Below are 22,939 nucleotides of genomic sequence, written 5' to 3'. Positions count from 1 at the left end.
GACTGAAACATGGGTATACTCAAAAAATACCTCACTTCTCTTAATGTACAAATCATCCAACTTACAGGATGATTTCACTCTACATAAATATATTCTTAAGTTCATTCATTAATGCGCGCTAAAAACAGCTAATCCATCATAAAATTTATCTCCAGTGTTCATCGCGCAATAAATTGCTGACCTACACGTCAATCGTTTTAATTTGTTCAATCCGTTTCGTTCGTAAACATCGTCAACCAGAGCATTTAAACAAATTTATTTTTATTTTCCAAAACTTGGTTCATAGAATATACGATAAAATGTAGCCGTTTTTGTGTGTTGCATGCACTCTCTTGAATTGGAATCGAAGGATTCACGGTTCAGTGATTTTTTTGGGAAGGGCATTCGTTCTCAGCGAAAAAATACGTTTATGTGACAGAGACCGATTTACCTTTTGCTCGTTGTAGATACCATTAAAGCGCTTATAGGTATATTATGCATATTTTCGGATGTCATTCGGTTTTTTGGTGTTACGTATAATAATATGACAAAACAATATAGAATAGCGATAGCGACTGTAAAATGTTGTTCATATATTTATTTATGGAGGGAAACATTATTGTAATTAGTAGCCGTTTAGATACAGCAATGTGACGACATTGATTTCTTTTATTCAATCATTTCGGATTGAAACTAACTCCTGAGTGACAATTTAATTGCAAAACAAAAACGTATCGGTGCATTAAGTGGTTGGAATTGGAAAATGATGTCCTTAAAAGTAAGAATCAATTCGACTTATAAACACACCTACTAACTAGTTAACACTAAGTGATTTGCGAGTTAATTATTGACCTGTGTACCCTATGTGTCTTGTGTACCCTATGTGTCCTGTGTACCCTATGTGTCCTGTGTACCCTATGTGTCCTGTGTACCCTATGTGTCCTGTGTATCCTATGTGTCCTGTGTGCCCTATGTGTCCTGTGTGCCCTATGTGACCTGTGTATGCTATGTGTACAGTGTGAACCGAAATGTGATTTTATTTTTATTTTGGAATATCAAATGTGTTCCTCTGTCGTAAAATTACCTTGAAAATTGCTCTGGTAAATAAAAATGCGAAAAAATTTGTCGGTATAACAAGCTTGAAATTACAATTTGACCAAAAAAACGATATACCTTGACATGATACACGAAATTGTAATTTGTCTGAAAAATTAACTGAAAACGTATTACCGAAAGCAACACTAATGGACTTTTCGTTGATCAGAAAAAAATCCAACAAAAAATTTCTTTCCCACAGGTGATTCGACGAATTGGTGTCTCTGAACTGTCGGTTGAAAAAAATACACCAACAACAGCAAGCCACACAGACTAAATGTTGATTGTGACCTACCCCTCAGGGAATGCATTTGTTTATGTTTACATACCTCTCGTAGTTGTCGCTGTTTATTCAGTCTTAGCTCGATTTCATGATAATTAATTTATGTACACAGAAAGCTCATTTTTAATTAAATCTTTATTACCATTCCTTCTACCTATATTTGCGATGTCTTACGCTTTCATTTCACTACTCTCATCCCATACTATATACGATATACATGTACTCATACACAATATCTCTTCCGTTTTTTCGTACGCTATAATAAAATTGTATATTCAGATGTATAGTAATGCACTTCCTGTTTTTCCTGACCCTCGAACCTTTTTCCACCCCCAACTTGTTTTTTGTGTTACGTACAATTTGAATTATTAAACAATTTTGTTGATGAGAATACTGATGCGTCAGAGATTAAAGAGACTGGATTCATTCAAACTTTTAGTGTAAAATTGAATAGAGGGTCGAGGTTGGTGGATGGCTGTAACGAATCGATAAAAACTGTTTAACGCCAGAACAGAATTTGTTTGTTTTGATGAGAGCTATAAACAAAATCCATTAAGCTTTTCCAAACGGCAGACGGATCATGGTATAATCATAAAATCTGCGACTTCTTTTGTTCTATTAGGTTTTTAGTGTGATACACAATCTTGTACTGCAAATGACAAACATTTTGTTATATAGGTCACAATAGCATCCAGTGCTGATTGTTTTCGTTGTTATCGCTAGCAGATGACTAGCCGTTTTTGCAAATTATTTTCGTTTGTGGATTGATGCGTAAAGATTCTATCACTTAACGAGAGTAGTGAGTCTAATGAACGGTTGATTTGGATCCATTTCCTGATGTTCAGAACTGGAAAAATTGAGCACATCACGACTGTGTGAAACAATTTGTGTTATAAAATGGCACACCTTTTGTTTCGAAAGCTTAGCCCAATTGCCGTTCAACATAAAACTTCTTCGCAACCGTTCATAATTAACAATTGTCTAAATTTCGGTTGAATCCATAAAATTTCTGTCTAAATTGTTTCTCACATTTGTGTATTGTTCTCCACCAAATCCACGAATCCGTTAATGCGTATAACTTAACGACTTACAGAGTTTCATGCAAACTATATAGTAATCTTCCGGCATTGTCGAATAATATCATACGAAACCATACTTAATACAAATAGCCGAAAAAACAACAACCGAAGAGGTCTTATTATCACAGGCATCGATCCATAAACGAAAAAAATTGTTTGACTTGACTTTGAATATAATATGAAATTATTCATATGAATGGGACGGAGAGTTGAAACGAAAACACCGAATGAATCATTTTTCATTAAATTCGTATTAAACAACGGAAAAATGGTTGGTGTTCTTTCGACTCTATTACCAAATTTTGTGTTACGTAATACACACAACAACGATTTTTTATTCAATTTTGAGAGACGTGTCTGTATTAAGTGCCACGAAATTACGTTGTGACGGCAGTTATTAATTTTATTGATGTAAAACGGTAATTGAAGAAATGTGTACGAATATTGTTGGTTCGTGGTGGAAAATGTTTCTTGGATTGTTCTCTCATTTTCACATATAAATTGTGGATACAATTGGACCGATCCCATGAATTTCAATTTTTTTTTTTTTACTTTCTCGCTGAAGAATCGAAACGCGAATCTGAATTTTGTTCTTAATTATGTTCATCTGTATCATGAGTGGTTGTTCTAGCCAATACATTGTTTCTAGTATTAAATCGAGTCAAAGGTTGTAACCACGAAAAGTCGAGGGATTTCAAAATCTTTTAGGTGGGTTGCTTCTTGGAGCATCGAACATTATATATGCACAAGGGTGGATCGATTATACAATTTTAATATTTATCCAAAAAGCATATATTGTTCCATAACCAGCCGAATCCTTTGACCATTTTTCCAAAAAAAAAACATTTTTTTGTTCTACCGAATCTTTCAATGCGAACCTTTTCCGATGGGCACGATGGTCTTAGTCATAATACGTCGAAAACAGTCTAAAATTTATTAAAATTGGAAAAAAAAATTGAAATATTCGACCGCCCAAAATTAAAATTTTGCTCAATTTTGAAGTGAATGAAGTCTCGGACTAGACGCATAATGACCTAGGTCGAGTACAATTTTAGATTTATCAGTTTGGGACGATCATTTAAGATCTCGAAACACAGATCTGTTGATCCTTTGTTTCCATTCCCGGTCATCATGTAAATCATGGTAGCCTTCCTGTTGCCGATAGGAACCTGTCTAAGATGTCAGGTCCTATTGCTGCAATTTCCGAAGGAACCACCTCGTAGTCTCCGAGCATCCTGCGTCTTAGTTGAAGAAATTTGGGGCAGTCACATATCAAGTGTGCACCCGTTTCTTCTTCTAGGTCGCAGGAACATCTCGGAGTGTCCGAAAGCCTCAACTTATTCATGTGCCGATTCAGCCCGCAATGTCCCGTAATCGCTCCTACTACTCTTCTAATGCGATTTCGGTCCATTTTGAGCAAATCTTTGGCCCATTTTTTGTTAGGCTTAGGGAAGAAGCATTTCGTGTGAACGCCTCCGTTATACGCTTCCCAGCGTTCTGCGTGTTTACGCTTAACCCAGTCTTCCAGTGCTCTTTTACACTCTGACTGGGGAATCGGAAGGTACGGTTCTGGCCCGTTTGCCTGAGTCGCCGAGCCTTCTTTGGCCAGCTTATCTGCTTCCTCATTTCCCTCCACGCCGGAATGTCCTGGTACCCAGACCAAATTGATCCGATTGCTCAGACCAAGAAGGTTCAGGTATTCCTTACATTCCTTCACCAGCTTGGAGGTAGGTCGAGTACAATACATTGTGGAAATTGTTCTCATCACTCGCGCAAAAATCGGGATGGCACTGCCGCCGAGTCGGTCTTTCAAGTTATTTTAATATTTAAAAAAATAAAATCATTTCTTAGGAAATTTAATGTTCGTGTGAAGTGACAGAAGACTTGCCGACAGCGTCAATCATTGACAGTCCAGTCCAGTAGTGATTTAATCCGCAATCTAAAGAGTACTAAAAGTGGAAGTACTATATTTGACAGATGTCATTAGAAGCACTTTTGTTCACCTTGATTAAAGTTACAATTTTAAATAATCGATCCACCCTAATATACACTTGATCTGTGTTAAGCCTTCATTAACCAATTTATGGTTGCAAACATATTATTACAAACACGAATTGAAATGCAAATTGATTGAGAGATGGCTAAAGTTTCAATGAATCGTAAGACTCATTACAGAGAAACGTACCATCATCAAATCAACTTCTTGTTGCAATTCCGAAACTTGTATCAAATGCCAAATCAAAGCAAAATTTCCGTTTCCAATCAATTAACACGGTTCCATCCGTGTTCTATCCCAAACATTTTCAACTTCATTTAATTCGATTACAACGCTCTGTTTTCATATAATGCTATTATGTGTAGGTACTGGTACATGTTTGACCTATATTAAACATTAATTTTGTGTTTCAACGGTGAAGATTTACTTCAACAGTAAATAGAGGAATGCTGAAATGTAAGTAGCATGTTGAATGTTTTATCAGAACAATTTCATAGAGTAATGCTCACTATTCGTATACGAGGTAGAAAAAACGACGAACTACAAAATGAACACACGAGTTTTATGTGAACATATAAAAGCAAAAAAACATGAAAACAAAAGCAGATAAATTCAGTAAAATAATAAATTAAAAAAAAAGAGTTCCATGTGTATCATAGGTACATACGTAGGTTGGTCTCAAACGTCTCAAACAATCTCAATTACATTTAATAGCAACGATCTTCCGCAATCATTTTGCTCTTTTTGTTTTTGTTTTCTTGAAATTCAGAAAACAAAAAACTCATTTTCTCATAGCTAACTTTCTTCGTGTGATTATTTAACAAACACTGTGTGTACGTACTGGCTTGACTCCACTCTGTTGTTCTGCCATCGTTTAGTTAACGTTGAGAAGAAGAAGTGAAACATCTCATTTTTTTGTTACTTTAAGTGCATTTTATGATGTTGGCATTGTGAAAGGAATTAAATCGAAAAGTCTTACACTATGTTCTACGAATTGAATGGGAATGACTACGTACGTGTGCAATCATTCTGTTCTGCTTCGGTTATTGATAGTGTTAAACGAAAGAATTTTGCTTTGATGGTCGAATTCTACCGCCCGTTGTAAAGATAGAGTTTGGCAATGTTTTTTGTAATCTACATTATCGCAGAAGTCGATATATATTTCGTTCGAATTGCAGAAAATTTCACAGAAAATCGAGTTTAGTTATGTGCTTCTTAGTCATTTAATCGTTAAAATTGTATTTTTCCTAACGCATGCTAAGAGGTTTTTTTTAGCTAACGTGAGGTTTCAAGTACGAGCCGGAGGCGAGTTCTGGAATCGAGTTCGCTAAAAAAGCGTCTTAGCATAAGTTAGGAACAAAACACTTTTTTCTTAACTCAGTGACGAAAAGAAAAACTTTCGTTGACATTTTTGTGTAATGTCATCTGGCACTCGTTGATAAATGTTTTTTGTATTGTCACCTACGGCACTATACTTCTAGTATACCTAAAAAACCACTGATCACTCGGTGGCATAAGTAACTATTAAATATACCGCAAATTAGAAATTTGCCTGCATAGGCCACATAAAATCGAGAATTGTGAACGTCCTTTTTGAATGCCCCCCCAACTTGTGACTTCATATTATAAATTCATAAAAGTCGAAATAATTGCGGTTTTTCAATCGAAAAATGAAAATGACGAAATTACGTAAGTTCTATAGTGAGCAAGTAATTTTTATTGACGTTGTTTGGTATAACCACATGATCCGGTATAGATTGGCATTGCAACAAGTGGAAATTTTAGTTCAGTCTCTTGTGTCAATTCGTTTGCTTTAGGTTTTTCGATTTTTTTTTCTTCTTATTATTTATCTCCTGTGATTGAGAGAAACAGCGAAATTGAACTCCTGGATAATGGAAAATCGCTTTTCCGACCGGAGAAGCGATTTTTATGAACAAATTGAAAGTCAAATATCTCCTGTCACAGGACAATTTTGTCTGAACCCTTTGCTTTGGCGCTAGAGCTCTCGACTCATAATCGAGAGGTCCCGTGTTCAAATCCGCGGCTGGGCAAGATGATTTTTCCTTCATTCGCTTTCTATGTAACACTTACTCGTAGATATTCTAATAGTCCGTTGCCAGGACAGGACAGGACAATATTTTTTTTTTTACATTGGAAGCCTAATTCAATACTAATACTTCGTAGAACAGCTTTTTTCCTTGTCAAAATAGTGTCGATTTAGGTTGGACACTTTTCAAAAATTGAGGTTACTTTGAGGTTACCTCACTTTGTTAGTTCGAATCCGATTTCATAACATGAGGGTATTATGAGAACTGAGATTCTCCAACATTTTTTACCACCTTTCCTGAACAAATTAACTTGGCGTACTTGTGTATGTTTATGGAACAGGCTGAAAAGAACCTGCCTACAATCGCCAAACCGAACTGGTGTGCATACGTTATTGTGCACCAGCTGGTCCCATTTGGAATTGTATGTCACCAGCTGGTGCAAAATAACGTATGCCCACCAGTTCGTTTTGGGGAGAGTATAACTTTTTAAAATTGAATCCTAGTCACAAACAAATCGGGATGCTCGGGATGCTCCGGATGCACTCTAACACCAAAATTTTTATAATGAATCCTAGTCACTTCCTGAAGTTCTGTCGTCTTCCTAGCTTTTGCGAGCTTTTTCAGATTTTTTTTTTGCTAACATGTAACATGGAACGATCAGTCGTTGGGAACTGACCTAAGATTATTTTAAAAATGGCATTAATCCAGATAATTATAACAAAAATCTGAAAAGAACCCCGTGACATACTTTACGAACGGTTCCTTTAACACAATCGACCACAAAATCGGATGACATTTTTTCTTATCAAATCGAAATACAAACGGAATCGGATTTTTAGTTTGCTTGACGACAAAGCCAAAATCTGATAATTTTCTTTCTGAACGAAATTCATAGGAGTCGAGTATATCGAATTCTTTGGAAAATCAATCAATCGACACAGCATTCCGTAAAGTAAGCCATAGTTCCATCGGATTCTACAAATGGAGAGTTGACAATCAACGAATCGAAGCCGTACCAAAGGATCAATATGAAATATTCAACGACAATTTCGTGTACATCATTTATGCCGCAACTCCTAGGGGTGGTTTTGTTAACAAAGACACAATTGTGAGTGTTACCCAGTATTTTTTCCAACTTTTTTTTTTTTAAACAAAAACAACAACTTACAGAATCGTGAATTGAAAACCAACATTCAACTGGATAAGTACATTCATTTTTGGCTGGGTAATGCTGCTACGCAGCAAGATAGTGGAAATGTTTCGTACAAAGTTATGGAATTGGACAATCACTTGGGAAATGTCGCGACCCAGTACAGAGAGACGCAGGAGAATGAAAGTGATCGATTCCTTTCTTACTTTAAGGACGGCATAATGTGAGCAAAACTTTTCCACCCCACCAATTGTACCTTCTTATCGAAGTGACTATTGGCACTCGGGTGCGAATAGCGTCAATTATACTTTTGGCACTCGAGTGCGTATAATGTCAATTGTGCTTTTGGCACGCGGGTGCGAATAGTGTCAATCGTACTTTTGGCACTCGAGTGCGAATAGTGGCTACCCTTTCACAAATTGCTCAAGGGATCTATCGTTTCCAGCATACAATCCATCAATTGCAACACTCCCAGCAATGTATCGCTTTTTCATGTAAGCGGTAAAAGTAGTCCGAAATGTGTGGAACGTACCGTTGAATGGGATGTTTTCAGCAGCGAATATATAATGATGTTGAAAACAACGGTTCACATATTCCTTTGGATTGGTCGATCTAGTGCAGAGAGTGAGAAATTAAACGGTTTGAAATTTGCGAAGCGATTTCACGACGAAGCGAAAAATCTGGAATTGGTTGTCGTTAACGATGGTTATGAGCAATCGATGAATCAGCATAGAAAAGGAGATTGGTGTACATATTTGCCGCTTTCGAGCCGCCGCGTGAAGCCGTTGGGAAAGTCAACTGAAAATCCCAGCACTTCGGCCATGAAACTGTTTCAATGCGGACTCGTCGGTGGAAAATATCGAATCGAGGAGAAAAAGTCGTCAGCCGTCGATCAAAGCGATTTCAATGATAAAAATTCGGCGTTCATCGTCGACTGTGCCAAAAAGGGAGTGTGGATTTGGTTGGGACGGTGTTGTTCGACTAGAGACAAATCGGAAGCGATGCGTAATGCGAGAGGATTCGTTAGGAAGGTTCGCAAAATGTTATATCCATCCGATGAACCGAATTTTTGTGCTAATTTTGTCCATTCACTGTTCAATATAGAAACAATATCCATCGAATGTAGCGGTGATGCGAACTGTTGATGGCTTCGAACCGAATGAATTTCGAAATCTGTTTCCATTTTGGTACAATGCTCAGGCAAGTGGAAATAAGATGAAAACTGTGTTCGGGCGGATAGACACTAAAATATTGAGCGAACGTGCAAGCCTTGCAGCTGAGACACAATTGATTGATGATGGTGCTGGTGATGTGATGATATACAAAGTTGGAAAATCAAATTTGGTTAAAGTTCCCCAGCGGAATGCACAGTGCCTTTTTTCCACAGAAACTTATGTTATCCACTACACTTTAATGGTAAGCGCATGTGGGAGCAGTAGTAATTGATTATTACGGGAAAATGAGACATATAAAAGTTACGTTGTCGTGAACACTTTGCTGTAACCGTTTTTAGCCCCGTACGAAGTACTGGGGGCTTATAAGATTAATATGCCGTTTGTAACACGTCGAATTGGAAGCAGCCAGTAAGGGCAAGGCATTTAGTTATGTTAATAGATGACGAATCCGCAATAAAAAAAATGTCCGTCCGTCCGTCCGTTCGTCCGTCCGTCCGTCTGTGACCCCTCTAGCTTGAGTAAATCACAACCTTTTTTGAAAATTCTTTTTTCCCCAGATTGGTATCGACAAAAGTAAGGTCAAGTTCGAAAATGGGCATGGTAGGGTCAGCCCTTCCAGAGCTAGGGCCCTATAGGTGTTTTTCAGTCTTTCGACGATATCTACCGAAATACGCACGCAATGGCTGCTTGTGATATATCAAATGAAAGGTATTGACGAGTAGAACAAAGTTGCTGAACATTGTTTTTGGGTAAGATGCAATGTGGGCTTGTTGGGATGGCTCAAAGGTCGTAACTTGGCCCTAAGTGCTTTTGCGCATAAATCGAGTAAATCTCATCCGATTTTGCTAGTTTTAGTTTTTTATGGAAGGTAATTGAATCCCGAAAAGAACGCGGCGAAAAAAGTTTCAAATTTGGGCACTAGTGGACTAAGGCTACTTGGCCCTAAGTATTTTTTGCACATAAATCGAATAAATCTCATCCGATTTTGCTAGATTTAGTTTTTTATGGAAGGTAATTGAATACCGAAAATAACGTGGAGAAAAAAGTTTCAGATTTGGGCCCTTAGACTAAGGCCGCTACTCGGCCCTAAGTGTTTTTTGCACATAAATCGAGTAAATCTCATCCGATTTTGCTAGTTTTTGTTTCATTTGAGAGATAATGGAATGCCGAATAGAATTATAGCAAAAAAAGTTTTAAATTTGGGTCCTTGGACTAAGGCCGCTACTCGGCCCTAAGTGTTTTTTGCACATAAATCGAGTAAATCTCATCCGATTTTGCTAGTTTTTGTTTCATTTGAGAGATAATTGAATACCCAATGGAAAGTTGGCAAAAAATTTTGGGTTTCTAAAATAATGTCGTAAATTGTTGGTTTTATTTGAGAGGTACTTCGTACGGGCTTTTGTAATTGCTCTATGCGCAATTTTAAAAATGAACACTTTCAGTAAATTTGACCATGCCCAACTTGACTTGCATTTTGGTAACAGACGCATTAGAGGGTTGTAGACGCATTAGGGTTCCAGGCGTATTACGGCTACGGACGTATTTTAGTTACGGACGAAATAGGATTACGGGTCGTACGGGGTTAAGTCGCAGCAAACGCTCCGACTGTTCTGATGCCTTGTTGTTTTATAGATTCCGGAAAGCAATTTACAGTTCGAACGACCGTCTGTTCGTCATATTCTCTACCTTTGGATCGGTAAACAGTGTCCGTCGAGCACGAAAGATATCGGCGAGAAGCTGTCCAACGAACTGTTTCAACATCTGCAAAAGAATGTGATGCAAATTCGGCTCAACGATGGCTTCGAATCGCCACATTTCCTGCAAATATTTCTGGGCAAATTAATTGTGTTCGATGGCGTTGGATGGTCCACCGAAGATTCAAAGTTTCCCAAATTGTTTGTGTTGAAAGTCACCGGCAATTCAACGTTCACGTCACGAGCCACTCAAATCAACCAGAAGTCGACATTTTCGAGCAAAGATTGTGTGATTGTGAAATGCTACGATTCGGTGTGGGTGTGGTGCGGTCAGAGTTCAACTGGTGATGCTAGGGAAGCTGCGAAAGGAATTGGCGGTACTTTGGGTGATTGTGTTCTGGCAATGGAATCAAACGAGCCGGAAGATTTTTGGATTTCACTACCAGAACAGTGGAAGAATAAATTCCGAAATTTGCAGGGTGCTGATGCGTCTACACATCATTTTAAGGTTGAAAAGGAACGTGTTCGACTATTCGTATCGACGGTTCTTCAAGGTTCGATTAAATTTGATCAGATTATAGCGTTTGATCAGACTGACCTGAGAGCAGAAGATATTTTCTTGCTGGACATAGATTGTATGTTGTACGTTTGGATCGGATCGGCAAGGTAAATACTTAATTTTCCAGTGAAACTGACAACGGCGGTTAATGAGATTGGTTACATTTTACAGCAATATCCGAGGTGGACAATTAAGTAGTCAAGAAATTGCTGACACCTACCTAAACGACAGTGTTTTGCCTAGAAATAGATCGATTCCAATTGCAGTCATTCAACAAGGTTTCGAGCCATCCAGTTTCATTGGATTTTTTGATCAGTGGAACTACAAACTGTGGAACGTAAGTAAATTGCACTTGAATGGGTTCAGTTCCCTCTGTGAGTGACCTATAAACGGAATCATATCCATAATGTATGCGACGACTAAGCGACTAAGCGACTTTTCGAATTATACAATTTTAGCACAGTCAAAGTTTCGACGACCAGATCGCCCACTTCACTACAACATCACCTCCATCAAATGTTAAACCGAAACAGCAGGATTGTGATTTCGACAGATATCCAAAATACCCATTGGACGTGCTGAGGAGTGAGATCGATCAATTACCGGACTTGGTTGATCCGAAACGGAAAGAAATCCATTTGACGAATGACGACTTTGTATCGATATTCGACATGGATTTTAGGGAATTTGAAACGTTGCCCAACTGGAAGAAACAGGAATTGAAGAAGAAATTTAAATTGTTTTAATTGCATTTTACAGCGACCGTGCAGTGGCTTTGTGTTTTAACTATTGTTTTTATTGTAACAGAGAGAGAGGGAGATAGGGAGAGCTTTTAATACAATTTGGAAATTGAAATATTGCCACGATTACCTCTTCCACCAATTAATTCGATAAATAAATGAAAATTAACATTTGAAACCAGTCAACCATATCGATTTTATGATTTATAGCGTTATTGCATGGAAATTACAACGTTGTCAAGTGAAACAAATTCGGAATTTATTTTCCATACAGCTTGTCCTACTCATCTGCATAATCACATGGCAACGCTTTACGTATACGTTATTATGCATAACGTGTTGATGTGATTAAATTTCTACTTGACTTGAAGTACAAAGTCGTTTGCCAAGATACTTTAAGTATCTACAGCAAAGTACATAATTCGAAGTGGCTGTAACTGACACACAGAACAGTGTGAACGATACAAATAGGCGGTCCTTGCTATAGAGTTCAAAGTACAATAATCCACTGAAGGTAGTGCAACTCCGTAAGAACACACGGAACCCGAGGTTCGGGGGAGTTCAAGTGCAGCGCAAGTTCCCTTCGTTGTAGTATTTTACGATCTCAATCAAATTTTTGGAATGTCAAAATAGCATATCCCAACAAAAATCTCTTCGAGAAAAGTTTGACGCAGTCTTTGAGGTCCAATTTCTAAAATGAATGATATCCCTAGAGGCTTCGCTACGCAAAAATTAAATTTTACCCTCACATAGTTCAAACAAGCTGGCTTAGTTTTTCTCATCATCTGCCAAAAAAAAATTACCAAAAAAAAAATTTGACTGGAAACAACCAAAATTTAACCAAAAAAATCTGCGTCGCAAAGTTTATCAGATTATCAAGAACAGACCAGCAAGAAAATTTATCTGCCACATGCGAAGCAGATTTTTTTGGTTAAATTTTGGTTGTTTCCAGTCAAATATTTGTTTTTTTGTAAAAATTTGACGAAATTCGAAAATTTGACGAAAATCAGCTACCCGAAAGTGACCAAATATTTCCAGCTGCCCAACATACCCTGAAATTGACCAAATTTTTCCAGCTGCCCGACGTACACTGAATGTGACCAAATTTTGTCCAGCTGCCCAACATACCCTGAAAGTGACCAAATATTTCCACCTGCCCAACATACCCTGAAAGTGACCAAATATTTCCGGTTGCCCCACATACCCTGAAATTGACCAAATTTTTCCAGCTGCCCGACGTACACTGAATGTGACCAAACTTTGTCCAGCTGCCTAACATACCCTAAAAGTGACCAAATATTTCCACCTGCCCAACATATCCTGAAAGTGACCAAATATTTCCAGCTACCCAACATACCCCGAAAATGACCAAATTTTTCTAATTGCCCACACCTCCTTTAAGTCCCCGACAATTTTTACTATGAATTTTGAAATTTCGACCGCATTACAACCAACTTCACAACAATCATAACAACACTATCAACACAAGATGGCTGTACATATTTATATGAGAGAAATTGTTCCGAAAATTAAATAATTAATTCCACAAAATTCTGATTTTTCCTGGGATAATGATGAATGAAACTTAAGTTCTAATGGCCTGACTAAGGTTCCTGCAAAGTTTCATGGAAGTTAGACTGCGTCAAGTCCTCCGCTATCGCTCCGGACATGATTTTGTCACGAGTGATGAAAAGTTGAATTTTTCGTTACTAGTCGTAAGCTTGTCCTAACGAAGCGGAAAACTGAAATAAGACGAAACCATGACAAAACAAACAAAGAAATCGCTCTACAACAATTATCACTCGTGCCAAAATGTACTATTTGTTGAAATATAGCGACCTTGTACTACATCAAGCGACATTTAATGCTGTACTCAAGTTCAAAATTGGCCTCCGTTTTTATATGTCTGGAGTTATCTCACACAGCACAAAGCGTAAGTTGAAACTAACGAAGTAAAAGATTTGGAAACAAACACTTGACGAAACTATGACATCAAACGAAGTAATAAAAGCATCAACTTTGATGTGCTTGCAGTTTGTTAAACATTTGAACTATGAACGCATACCTAACTGAACAGAATATATATTCCAAGCCGGTTGTGTTGGAGTTAACATTCCGATATCGACATCTCGAATGAATTCCTCGCCTTTCATACATTACACTCTATTATCATGACGTACAATTACTATTAACTATTGTACAACTTGCCTTTCTACTTCGAGAATAAAATGTCGTCAAGAGGATTCTTCATTATTCGACAATCTTTCTTCTAGGAACTATAATTTGATTGTAAGAAACATAATAAACTGAGAGAAGCTTTGTGTATGCATATGTCTCTATTGTGTGTGTTTGCTTTACAACAAAGACTTTAAATTCATGCGATCTGATAACAATGCTTTGAAATTCATAAACAGAAATTCATGTTTTAGTCAGAGGCGCCGACTTCAGTTTGCTAAGTGAGTAACTACATTTATTTACTGTTAGCCTTAATCACAGACGACAAACATATCATCAAATCTTGTACTTCAATTGTGCTACCATACCGACCTCTATATAAGACAGCATCAGACTGAGATCATCGTTTTTTTTACGTTGCTGACAGTAACAGATATGGATCTCCGAAATCTTTCTAGAAGATCGAAAAGTCGTAGGACCCCCTATAATACCATCAAAATTGCGGTTTCCAGGTCACCAATTCGCAAATTACATAGAATTACCCAAATGATCATCAATTAATCTATTGAACCAAAATCTAAAATTTCCTAAAGGCAAAAACTCTGTTAGTTCCACTATGGATAGCTCTATGCACGAATTCGAACTACAAAATATGGTAAAATGGTCATAAAAATGTAACGAATTCTGAAAAAATGAAATCGAAAAAATAATTAAATTTATATTGAGGGTGGCAACACTGCCATCCCATATGTATATATATATAGGTTGCACTGACCTCATCATATTGGTTCAGCATTCTATTGAAGAAATGTGAACTAATATGGGAATTTTTTACATTTTTTTTTCGCTTCAATAGTGTTCAGTCCACCCAGTCCACGCATATATTTTGCATAATAAAATATTTAAAAAAAAAGGAGAGAGAAAGAGGGAACAGATGAATGCCACATTTTTTTCCCAAACGCTCGTCACTACTACTTTTCATATATCGAATTTCCTCCCGCATATAATGCCAATCCAACCGGAACTTATTTTATTGTGTATCCATTATGGGTCCGACGAAATTTACATAAAATGGATTTTTTTTATATTCAATATCATGTATTATGTTCCAATATTCATAACGCCCAACCTAAAAACGATATAGACTCTTGGTCTTTAGGAACTCTTTTCACGGAAAAATAAAGAGCGAAGGAAAACCCTTCACGTAACGAAAAAAGCTTATCGTTTTTCTTCAATTCGTTTCGTCTTTTTCTTCATCTTGTCTGTCGATTTATAAATATGTGTTCGGATATTATGCGAATATTTGCTCATTTCAAATTGTGTCTGAATATATACATATTGTAAGCAAATAATGTGAAGGTATAAACGGGACTGTTCTTTTGAGATATATCCATAAAAAGAAACTAGTTCGACACATTAGAGAGCTTTACATTTAAGTTCTATATGCGATATGATATAATCGTTATACGTTCAAAGGAATCGAAAGCAAATATTTTCATTTATTTGTTATGATGTGTGTAAATCACATAATATGCCTGCAGACTTTCCAATTCGAGCTTAGTTTTAACTTTTATGCGGAAAACGTTTCAGATGTGCTTCAAATGAGACATGATAGGAGACTTTGATTTCTTTTAATTTTTTTTTTTTTTTTGGTTTTGTTGTTGTTGGCTTTTGTGCTAAATTTTCGTGATTAAATGGGAAAAACCTATTTTGTGAAAAGTGCCCGTTTCCATTTTACATAAAATTTATTTCGGCTCATACCATCACTAGAGGTGTTTGGGCATTTTGTTTTGTACACAAAAAATTTGCTTTGTACACAAAAATCTGTTTTGTACACCGACAAAATATTTTTTCTAGTTTTCTGTTACTATCCAATAAGAAACGTCGATGTAGCTCAGTCTTTCAGTAAAGTTTCTTTATTCGCTAAAATTTCTCGGATCGCATCGGATCGCATTCTCACTGGCTAATTTTCACTGATCAATTACATCAATCAGTTAAGTCAATTTGATTTTGCCACAGATTCGATCACTATGTGGTCAAACAATATTTTTAGCCCAAACCTCTGCTGGGTTGTCTCTGAGAACCAGTGGATGCCACTACCGGAAGCAGTCAGGTACAGCACATATTTTAATGGGGATCGGTAGAGGGAACTATTCTAAGAGCTACTGTGTGAAAATGATTGCTTTCGGTCATCTGCTCTTGGAGCAATAACAGTTGAAAGTCAAAATTTCTACATTTTCCAAGAGTTATGTATCCTTGACCATGACAAAGTGACAGCGTGAGAGTGGTCTTTTATGTTACATTTTAAAAGAATTTACTTTCGCCGCTACCCCTATGAAATTTGGCAACTTCTGTACCTTTCTGGTAGCCTTATTTCAAACTAATTTGTTGCTAATATGTTGCCTAAACAATAAGCTCTTCAACGATACCAAACATGCCATAGTTGATCCACAGCAAGTACTGTTGAAAATTCAGTTTTTCAATCGAAATCGCTCTACTCGCAAATCTGGAGCCGTTGAAAACGAAATTATTAAATTTTTAGATTTTTTGGTCAGTAAATGAGAAAAATGTACTCAAAAAATTGCATTTATCGACCAGATGCACGTAATAGTACATTACTGCTATAAGGCTGTGTATAAGAAACGTGTACGTATACGAGTGCTTGCGCGAGTATCAGTACGAGGCTCTTATATACAGCCTTATATCAGTGAGGTATTTTATCGCAGTAGGCCTCTGGCTCGAGCTGGAACCTCGCATTCGCTAAAACAGCATTTTAGCATAAGTTAGGAACAACTTTTTTCCTAAACGACGTTGGAAATAAGCGACGAAGTCGCGATATTTTAACACTAGTTGGGAAAAAGACTTTTAGTGTATAAAATTATCCTTTTTGTGTACGAAATGGACTTTTTGCGTGCAAAATGTAAAGTACTTCCCGTGTTCATTCGTACAATGAAAATGCAAAGTAATTCATTCATTTTCCGTTACGGTTTAACCTGTCACATACGGTTCATCTGTTATCGATAAAGAGTACAAAAATAATGACAAACTCTGCGTAATATGGTCTTATATAAATAGTAAAATGCATGTTAAAAAAGTGAAGTACAAGATTTGAAATCAACCGTTTAAAAATACTTTGATCGATGGAAGTAATAGATCCGATAGTAATACTGGTCATATACTTGCCATCTGTAACAGGTTAAAGTGTACTTGCAACCATAAGACGGAAGATATTATTCTCTGGTTTCTGACAAATCAAATATGTTAAAATGAATGTAACTTAGAGTAATCATATAAATCGTCTCAGGAATCTAAGGCTTACATTGTAAGCAAATCCTGTACAAAACATTTCCAAATTCTTTAAAACAAAATGAAACAAGAACAAAAAAAAACATTCAACTCACCAATAACAGTAGCCAGTATAATAAACGCTAGAATCACAGCAGTTGCAATCATTGAAAATAGCTGCCATGTTGTTTCGATTTTAATATCGCTGGTGCCACTTGTGGCATTTGTTGAATTCCTCTTAAATTCCAAATCAAAATCCGTTCCATTCGTCCAGAGCATACCAAACAGTTCATCCTCCGTGAAATCGTTCGTCTCCAGCAACGAATCATTGGTGAATGGATCTATTGTCGTACCGTTAAATATGTCGAGTGTGGTATTGAATAACGTGTAAAATGCATTTGATATGGTTGCAGCTGACCGAGTTGCAAATGTTGACGCCGCTGTCGACGATGACAGTGACGTGGTTGGGCTAATTGTTGTTGTTTCTGATGCAACTGTTGTTGTTGATGATGATGATGGAATGGATGTTGGTGAGACGAAATTGGTTTGGGTTTCTTGGCGGCCCCAATTGAAAGGCCACCATGAACCAAATATTCGGTCCATTTTTCACTTCATTTTCAGTTACGCATCGATTTTAGTTTGGTTCAAGTTTTTGTTGTTTTGTTTTCAATGAAAATTTGGATATTCACCACCGTCTGTTCAACGTATTGTCTTAAACATTTTTTACTTCATCTGCTCAAATTAATGTTACATGTTTTTCAATAAAATTCTCCAAATGCTCCCATGATAATTATGAGAGGAAAAGGAGAATTAATTTTCCCAAACACAAAATGAAATAAATTGAAATGATTTGTGCCATAAAACATTCGCTGTTTCATATAAAGCGAATTACAAAACAAAATTCATAATATCAGCAGAGGAGCCAAAAGCACACGAGTTTACATTTTCCGTACACTCATCCATTTTCCAGATACAGAGGATCTTAGGTTGAAAAAAAAAAATTGTTTCCAAAAGAATTCTTTACAAATAAGAGATAAATATTTCGATAAACTCTCAACGGGGGATTAATAAAAAAAAAAACTTTTGTTGCAAAGCCAACCGCTTTCTCGAATTAAAACCAATTGCAAACGTTTCCCGTTGTATGCCGGTCGATTAAATGTGTTCATCAGAAGAACGTTAACGTTACAAATTCGTTCGATCTACCAACTTCAACCCTGAAGTCTTCTCTAATTATCGGTTGCCAAGCCGTACCGGGAACACTTAGCAATAACAGTAATCAGTCAGAACCGTTGATCAAAAAAAAAAAAAATGAAGTTCGGGGGGTGTACAAAAAGCATTACCCATTGTTTTTATAATGACGTAGTAAGGTTAACTTGAAGGTCTCTAAATAAACCAAATCCCATGTGAAACACGCAACATTCGCAACATTTTGTATCGTTCATTCAATGGAGAATTTGTTGGGGTTTTTTTTTGTTCTCTCCTTCTTTTCGTTTCGCTCTTATAAGATGGGTATTTCATGTTTTTCCGCAGTCCTACCTCACCATCAAATATTTACTGATTGTAATTTCTATCGTTATTTTGATGGCTTTCGGGCAACGCATTTTTTGTTGATTCATTCGCACGAAATGATTCACATTAAGGCTGAATTGAATGTGTTGTACCTATATTATATGGAGCGACGCGTTGATGGAGAAATGCTTTTGTTTTGTTTGAAGCAAAACAAAACAACAATCAAGTGGAAGAATAAGGTATATGGCCATTTGTATTGTTGATTTTACTAACGCAATAATGTGAGGGACTAGTAGCACACAGCATATAATACTAATGCTAATGATACACATAAAACAAATTAAAAATGCATTAACAGCACACAGACCGTTCGGATCTCTTAATATTTTAACAAGAGCTAAATAACTCGTTACATAACTCGTTAAGAGTGAACCAAGTTTTAATTGGACACGGAACAAGCATGAAAAGCAAATAAACTGCATAAAATGTGTCCTTTCCTTGCTATATACAACGCAACCGAGGAACACTCTCGCGTCGATTATGTTTTTCTCTTTGCATTCGAGACTATATTTGTGAAAAATGAATCTAATCGAACAACAATGAACTTAATTAATTTTCCTTTTAAAATGTCACGATTTTCTTGTCTACATTTTACAAAACCGAGAGAAAAACATGAAGTGCTCGTAGCCGTGCTAAGTAGGTCATCATGACTCTTTTCCCGACTTTTCCACATTCAATGTCACGGATAATTTATTTATGTTCTTCTAATAATATGATACAAAATCATCGTTAATATACTTCTCCACACAAAAAAAAAAACATTTTCCAGCATAACTCGACACATGCTGCCTCAATTCAGCCGTTATTATGGTAGGTTTTAGATTTTATCGACGAACACACATGCCCTACGTTAGTGAAGGGCCGTGACGCAAGTCCGTTCACACTGAAAAATTTGACAAAAACATTTTTCCGCAGGACTGAGTCATGAGTGAAGGGCCGTGACACAAGTCCTATCGCACTGAAAAATTTGACAAAAAAAAAATTTCGCAGGACTGACGAACCACACTGAAACATTTTACAAAAAAAAAATCCGCAGGACTGAGTCATGGCCCTACGTTAGTGAAGGGCCGTGACGCCAGTCCGATCGCACTGAAAAATTTGACAAAAAAAAAAATTCCGCAGGACTGAGGAACATACACAAACTTTTTGACTTTCCCCCTTTCCTCCTACTACCCCCAAAGTATTTTGTTCGTAATCTGTGCGTTTATACGAGTTCAACGAGCTATCACACGCCTCATAAGGTTGAGGTTTTTCATACATTTTGTTACAACGAAACTTTTGAATTTACCGGTGAATTTGGCTGAAATTTTCAGGGTATGTCAAGGACGTAATTCTAAGAAACTAATTTGAAGGAATTTTCATAAAAGCTTATAATTTCGGAGCTATGAATGTTTCAAGCTATTGAGCTATAGGACCCATAACTCAGAAAAGATGGCAGATAGAAAGTTCGTTTAAAAGACAAATTTATAGAGTTTTAGATTCTAGTCGACACGTGTTTCATGGTTTTCCTATAAAGTCGTCTATTTGAAAGCTATGAGTGTTTTAAGTGCGTCAAATTTTAGATTTTCGTTAAATTTTTTATTTTCGTCAAATTTTCAAATTTCGTCAAATTTACGAATTTCGTCAAATTTTCGATTTTCGTCAAATGAAAGCTGGAAGGTTCAGATCAATTGTTTTTGTTCAAACTGTACAATATGATTGTCTTTAATCTGCGACCAAATTCTAAAAAATCAAACTTACAAAAGAGCTGATATGGCCACTTACAGTTGAGGTGTGACGCAAGTCATGTTATCCACTTACAAAAGAACTGATATCGGTGTAGGTGACGCTTGCAGATTCGACACACAAAAAGATAAATCAACAAAAATCCAACCAGAAAAATTTTAGGAAGAAAATTATAACAAAAAAAATTGCGTCGGCAGATGTTGAGGAAGGAAAATTTTTATAATTGTGAAATATATTGCTTAAAAGAATGGAATTCAAACGGAAGAAAGCCGAATCATCTGCCACTTTTTGACGCAATTTTTTTTTGTTATATGTTTCTTCCTCAAATTTTTCTGGTAAGATTTTTGTTGATAAAACTTTCACGCATTTTCCTTATCAGCTGCCATTTGTGACACATATCTTTTGTAAGTGGATAACAGGACTTGCGTCACACCTCCACTGTAAGTGGTTTTTGGGGCGATATTTATATAGACTGGTTTCGTGAACGAGTTGAATGAATGTGTATTGATTTATTTTGGAGTTTAAGCGACTGATAAGATGAACAATCGATTAACATGAATGTTCGCTAGATAAATACCATACCAATCATTACATTATATTCTTCTAAATATAGGCTTTCAGTAAAATTGTACAGTACAATAACATACTCAATTATAACTGGCAGTTTTCGTGTACATATAGAGAATGATTTGTATATATCGTATATTGTGATGTGCTCAGGCGTTCATGAATATATTTTTTTGAAAGCTTTCAGCAACGCTGGTCGTTTTACTTTCGTTGAGAGGTGAACATTTTCTGTCAGAAAAATGTTGAAAAGTTTCAAAGGCAAAGTAAAGGCCTCGCCGATAACCTTGAAACTTCGAAAGCTCGTTGTATCAGTGTCAGTATAAAGCAAACGAAAATGTAAAACAAGAATTCAAGAGATTCATTTTCTTTTAAAAATAACTTTGAATTTTCGTGTTTGGCAGTGGCGAAAGTGGTTGAGAAAATTTAGAGAAACGAACCAGCCTAGCAAATGATAATTTTGGGTTATTTTGAACGAAATGAATTTGCTTCTCATGAAAGTCTCTTTAATAAAATAGCTCTCCACTATTTCCTACACATAGACCTACAAGTTTGGGAGCAGACGTTAAATCTATTAACGAAATATTTAACGTACGATTGTTATAAATCTCAAAACCACATGGTTTGTCTTAAATGTGTATCAAAATTATTGAAGTAAAAGATTCCGTATCAAACATTAAATAAACACTTCAAACTATAGAAGTAGGAGATGTAATATTCCATGATACACGCTTGTAAAGAGCAACAAGATTTTATCTACTGTAATGCCAAAATCATTACAGACGTACTACATACTATACACGTGCAAGAAGCATAAGCAATAGAATCCGTGCGTAAAAATTAGATTTGCGCACGGACCTGTCAGTTTGCGAACAGAAATGTGTAGCATCCCATCGTCTGTAACATATACTAAAACGGCTCTGGGTACTATTTTCAAACAATGAAGATGAATCTCCCTGGGAAATGAAGTAATTTTTCGTACAAAAGTGACGCCATTTTCCACAGGGAGATTCATCTTCTATAATTGAAAATAGAGACCCTGTTTATTTGTAAGTTTTCTCCACTTAGATACGGAAACAGCGGTACCAATTATTAACATTTTGTCATTCCAGTAGATAAAGTACTTCATATTCAATCCGAGATACTTTGTACAGTCTCAAATCGTTCATACGACTGATAATTCGATTTTAGAGATAGAGTTGCGAAGCGCAAAAAAATTGGTTTTTGGACAAAGGCACAGGATTTACAACCAAGCAATAGAACAGAATTTTTAACAGACAAAGGGCTTCTCTACTATGAGCGGTCACACAATAATCATAAATATTTAATGGCATTCAGTGGTAAAAATTCTAAATTCTTATTAGAAATAACTGAATTACACTTGGGGAAGGCGAACACATTTTACTCAGAATTTAAATAAAATTGTAAATACACGAACCAATAAGTTCGAAAACAAAATAATGTCAACAACTAGCTCATGTGTGTCCAAATTATAGTGCCACGGCAACTCAAATCTTTTCTGATGACAGCATAGTAGGGTTGCACAGGCAGGGCCCTCTTGAAAATTTTGTTCTAGTGCTTGGTTATAGATGCTAAGACTGAGGCCCTTTCAAAGTGTTTTTGTATATAGACTGAGTGAATAATTTTTTAGTTATTTTTGTTTAACTTGAGTTTAACTTGAGTTTAACTTGAGTTTAACTTGAGTTTAACTTGAGTTTAACTTGAGTTTAACTTGAGTTTAACTTGAGTTTAACTTGACTACGAAATGACGTAGTACGAAGTTCGTACAGGCTCTCGAACCTGCGACGTAAGAAGGTTGCCCT

The 22,939-nt window shown here is 36.5% G+C and overlaps 2 protein-coding genes across 4 annotated transcripts in view; one reads left to right on the top strand and one right to left on the bottom strand.

The window, feature by feature from the left end:
* Positions 1-22,939, bottom strand: part of LOC119082568 (5-hydroxytryptamine receptor-like) — a 113,198-nt gene that overhangs the window by 65,346 nt on the left and 24,913 nt on the right. For both annotated transcript variants that reach the window (XM_037192097.1, XM_037192096.1), the window contains one exon: positions 17,375-17,990. In XM_037192097.1, the coding sequence (XP_037047992.1) occupies positions 17,375-17,861 (487 nt within the window). In that variant the 5' untranslated portion in view covers positions 17,862-17,990. The remainder of the gene's footprint in view (positions 1-17,374; positions 17,991-22,939) is intronic.
* On the top strand, positions 560-11,979 carry LOC119082567 (villin-like protein quail). Of its 2 annotated transcripts, none has more exons than XM_037192094.1 (8): positions 560-757; positions 7,376-7,588; positions 7,651-7,853; positions 8,076-8,661; positions 8,735-9,046; positions 10,438-11,165; positions 11,230-11,395; positions 11,517-11,979. In XM_037192094.1, the coding sequence occupies exons 1-8, from the start codon at positions 743-745 to the stop codon at positions 11,802-11,804; spliced, it is 2,511 nt and encodes an 836-aa protein (XP_037047989.1). In that variant the 5' UTR covers positions 560-742; the 3' UTR covers positions 11,805-11,979. The 2 variants fall into 2 exon arrangements, with proteins under 2 accessions (XP_037047989.1, XP_037047988.1); XM_037192093.1 differs by lacking the exon at positions 560-757 and adding an exon at positions 5,289-5,444.

The sequence above is a fragment of the Bradysia coprophila genome, unplaced genomic scaffold (assembly GCF_014529535.1).
Source record: "Bradysia coprophila strain Holo2 unplaced genomic scaffold, BU_Bcop_v1 contig_476, whole genome shotgun sequence".
Taxonomy (NCBI): domain Eukaryota; kingdom Metazoa; phylum Arthropoda; class Insecta; order Diptera; family Sciaridae; genus Bradysia; species Bradysia coprophila.
This window is presented reverse-complemented; position numbering and strand designations above follow the sequence as displayed.

Coding starts and splice junctions, on each gene's coding strand:
- LOC119082567 (XM_037192093.1), top strand. CDS start 5,415: ATGTTCTACGAATTGAATGGGAATGACTAC. Junction 11,166..11,229: donor GTTTGGATCGGATCGGCAAG/GTAAATACTTAA, acceptor TACATTTTACAG/CAATATCCGAGGTGGACAAT. Junction 11,396..11,516: donor GGAACTACAAACTGTGGAAC/GTAAGTAAATTG, acceptor ATACAATTTTAG/CACAGTCAAAGTTTCGACGA.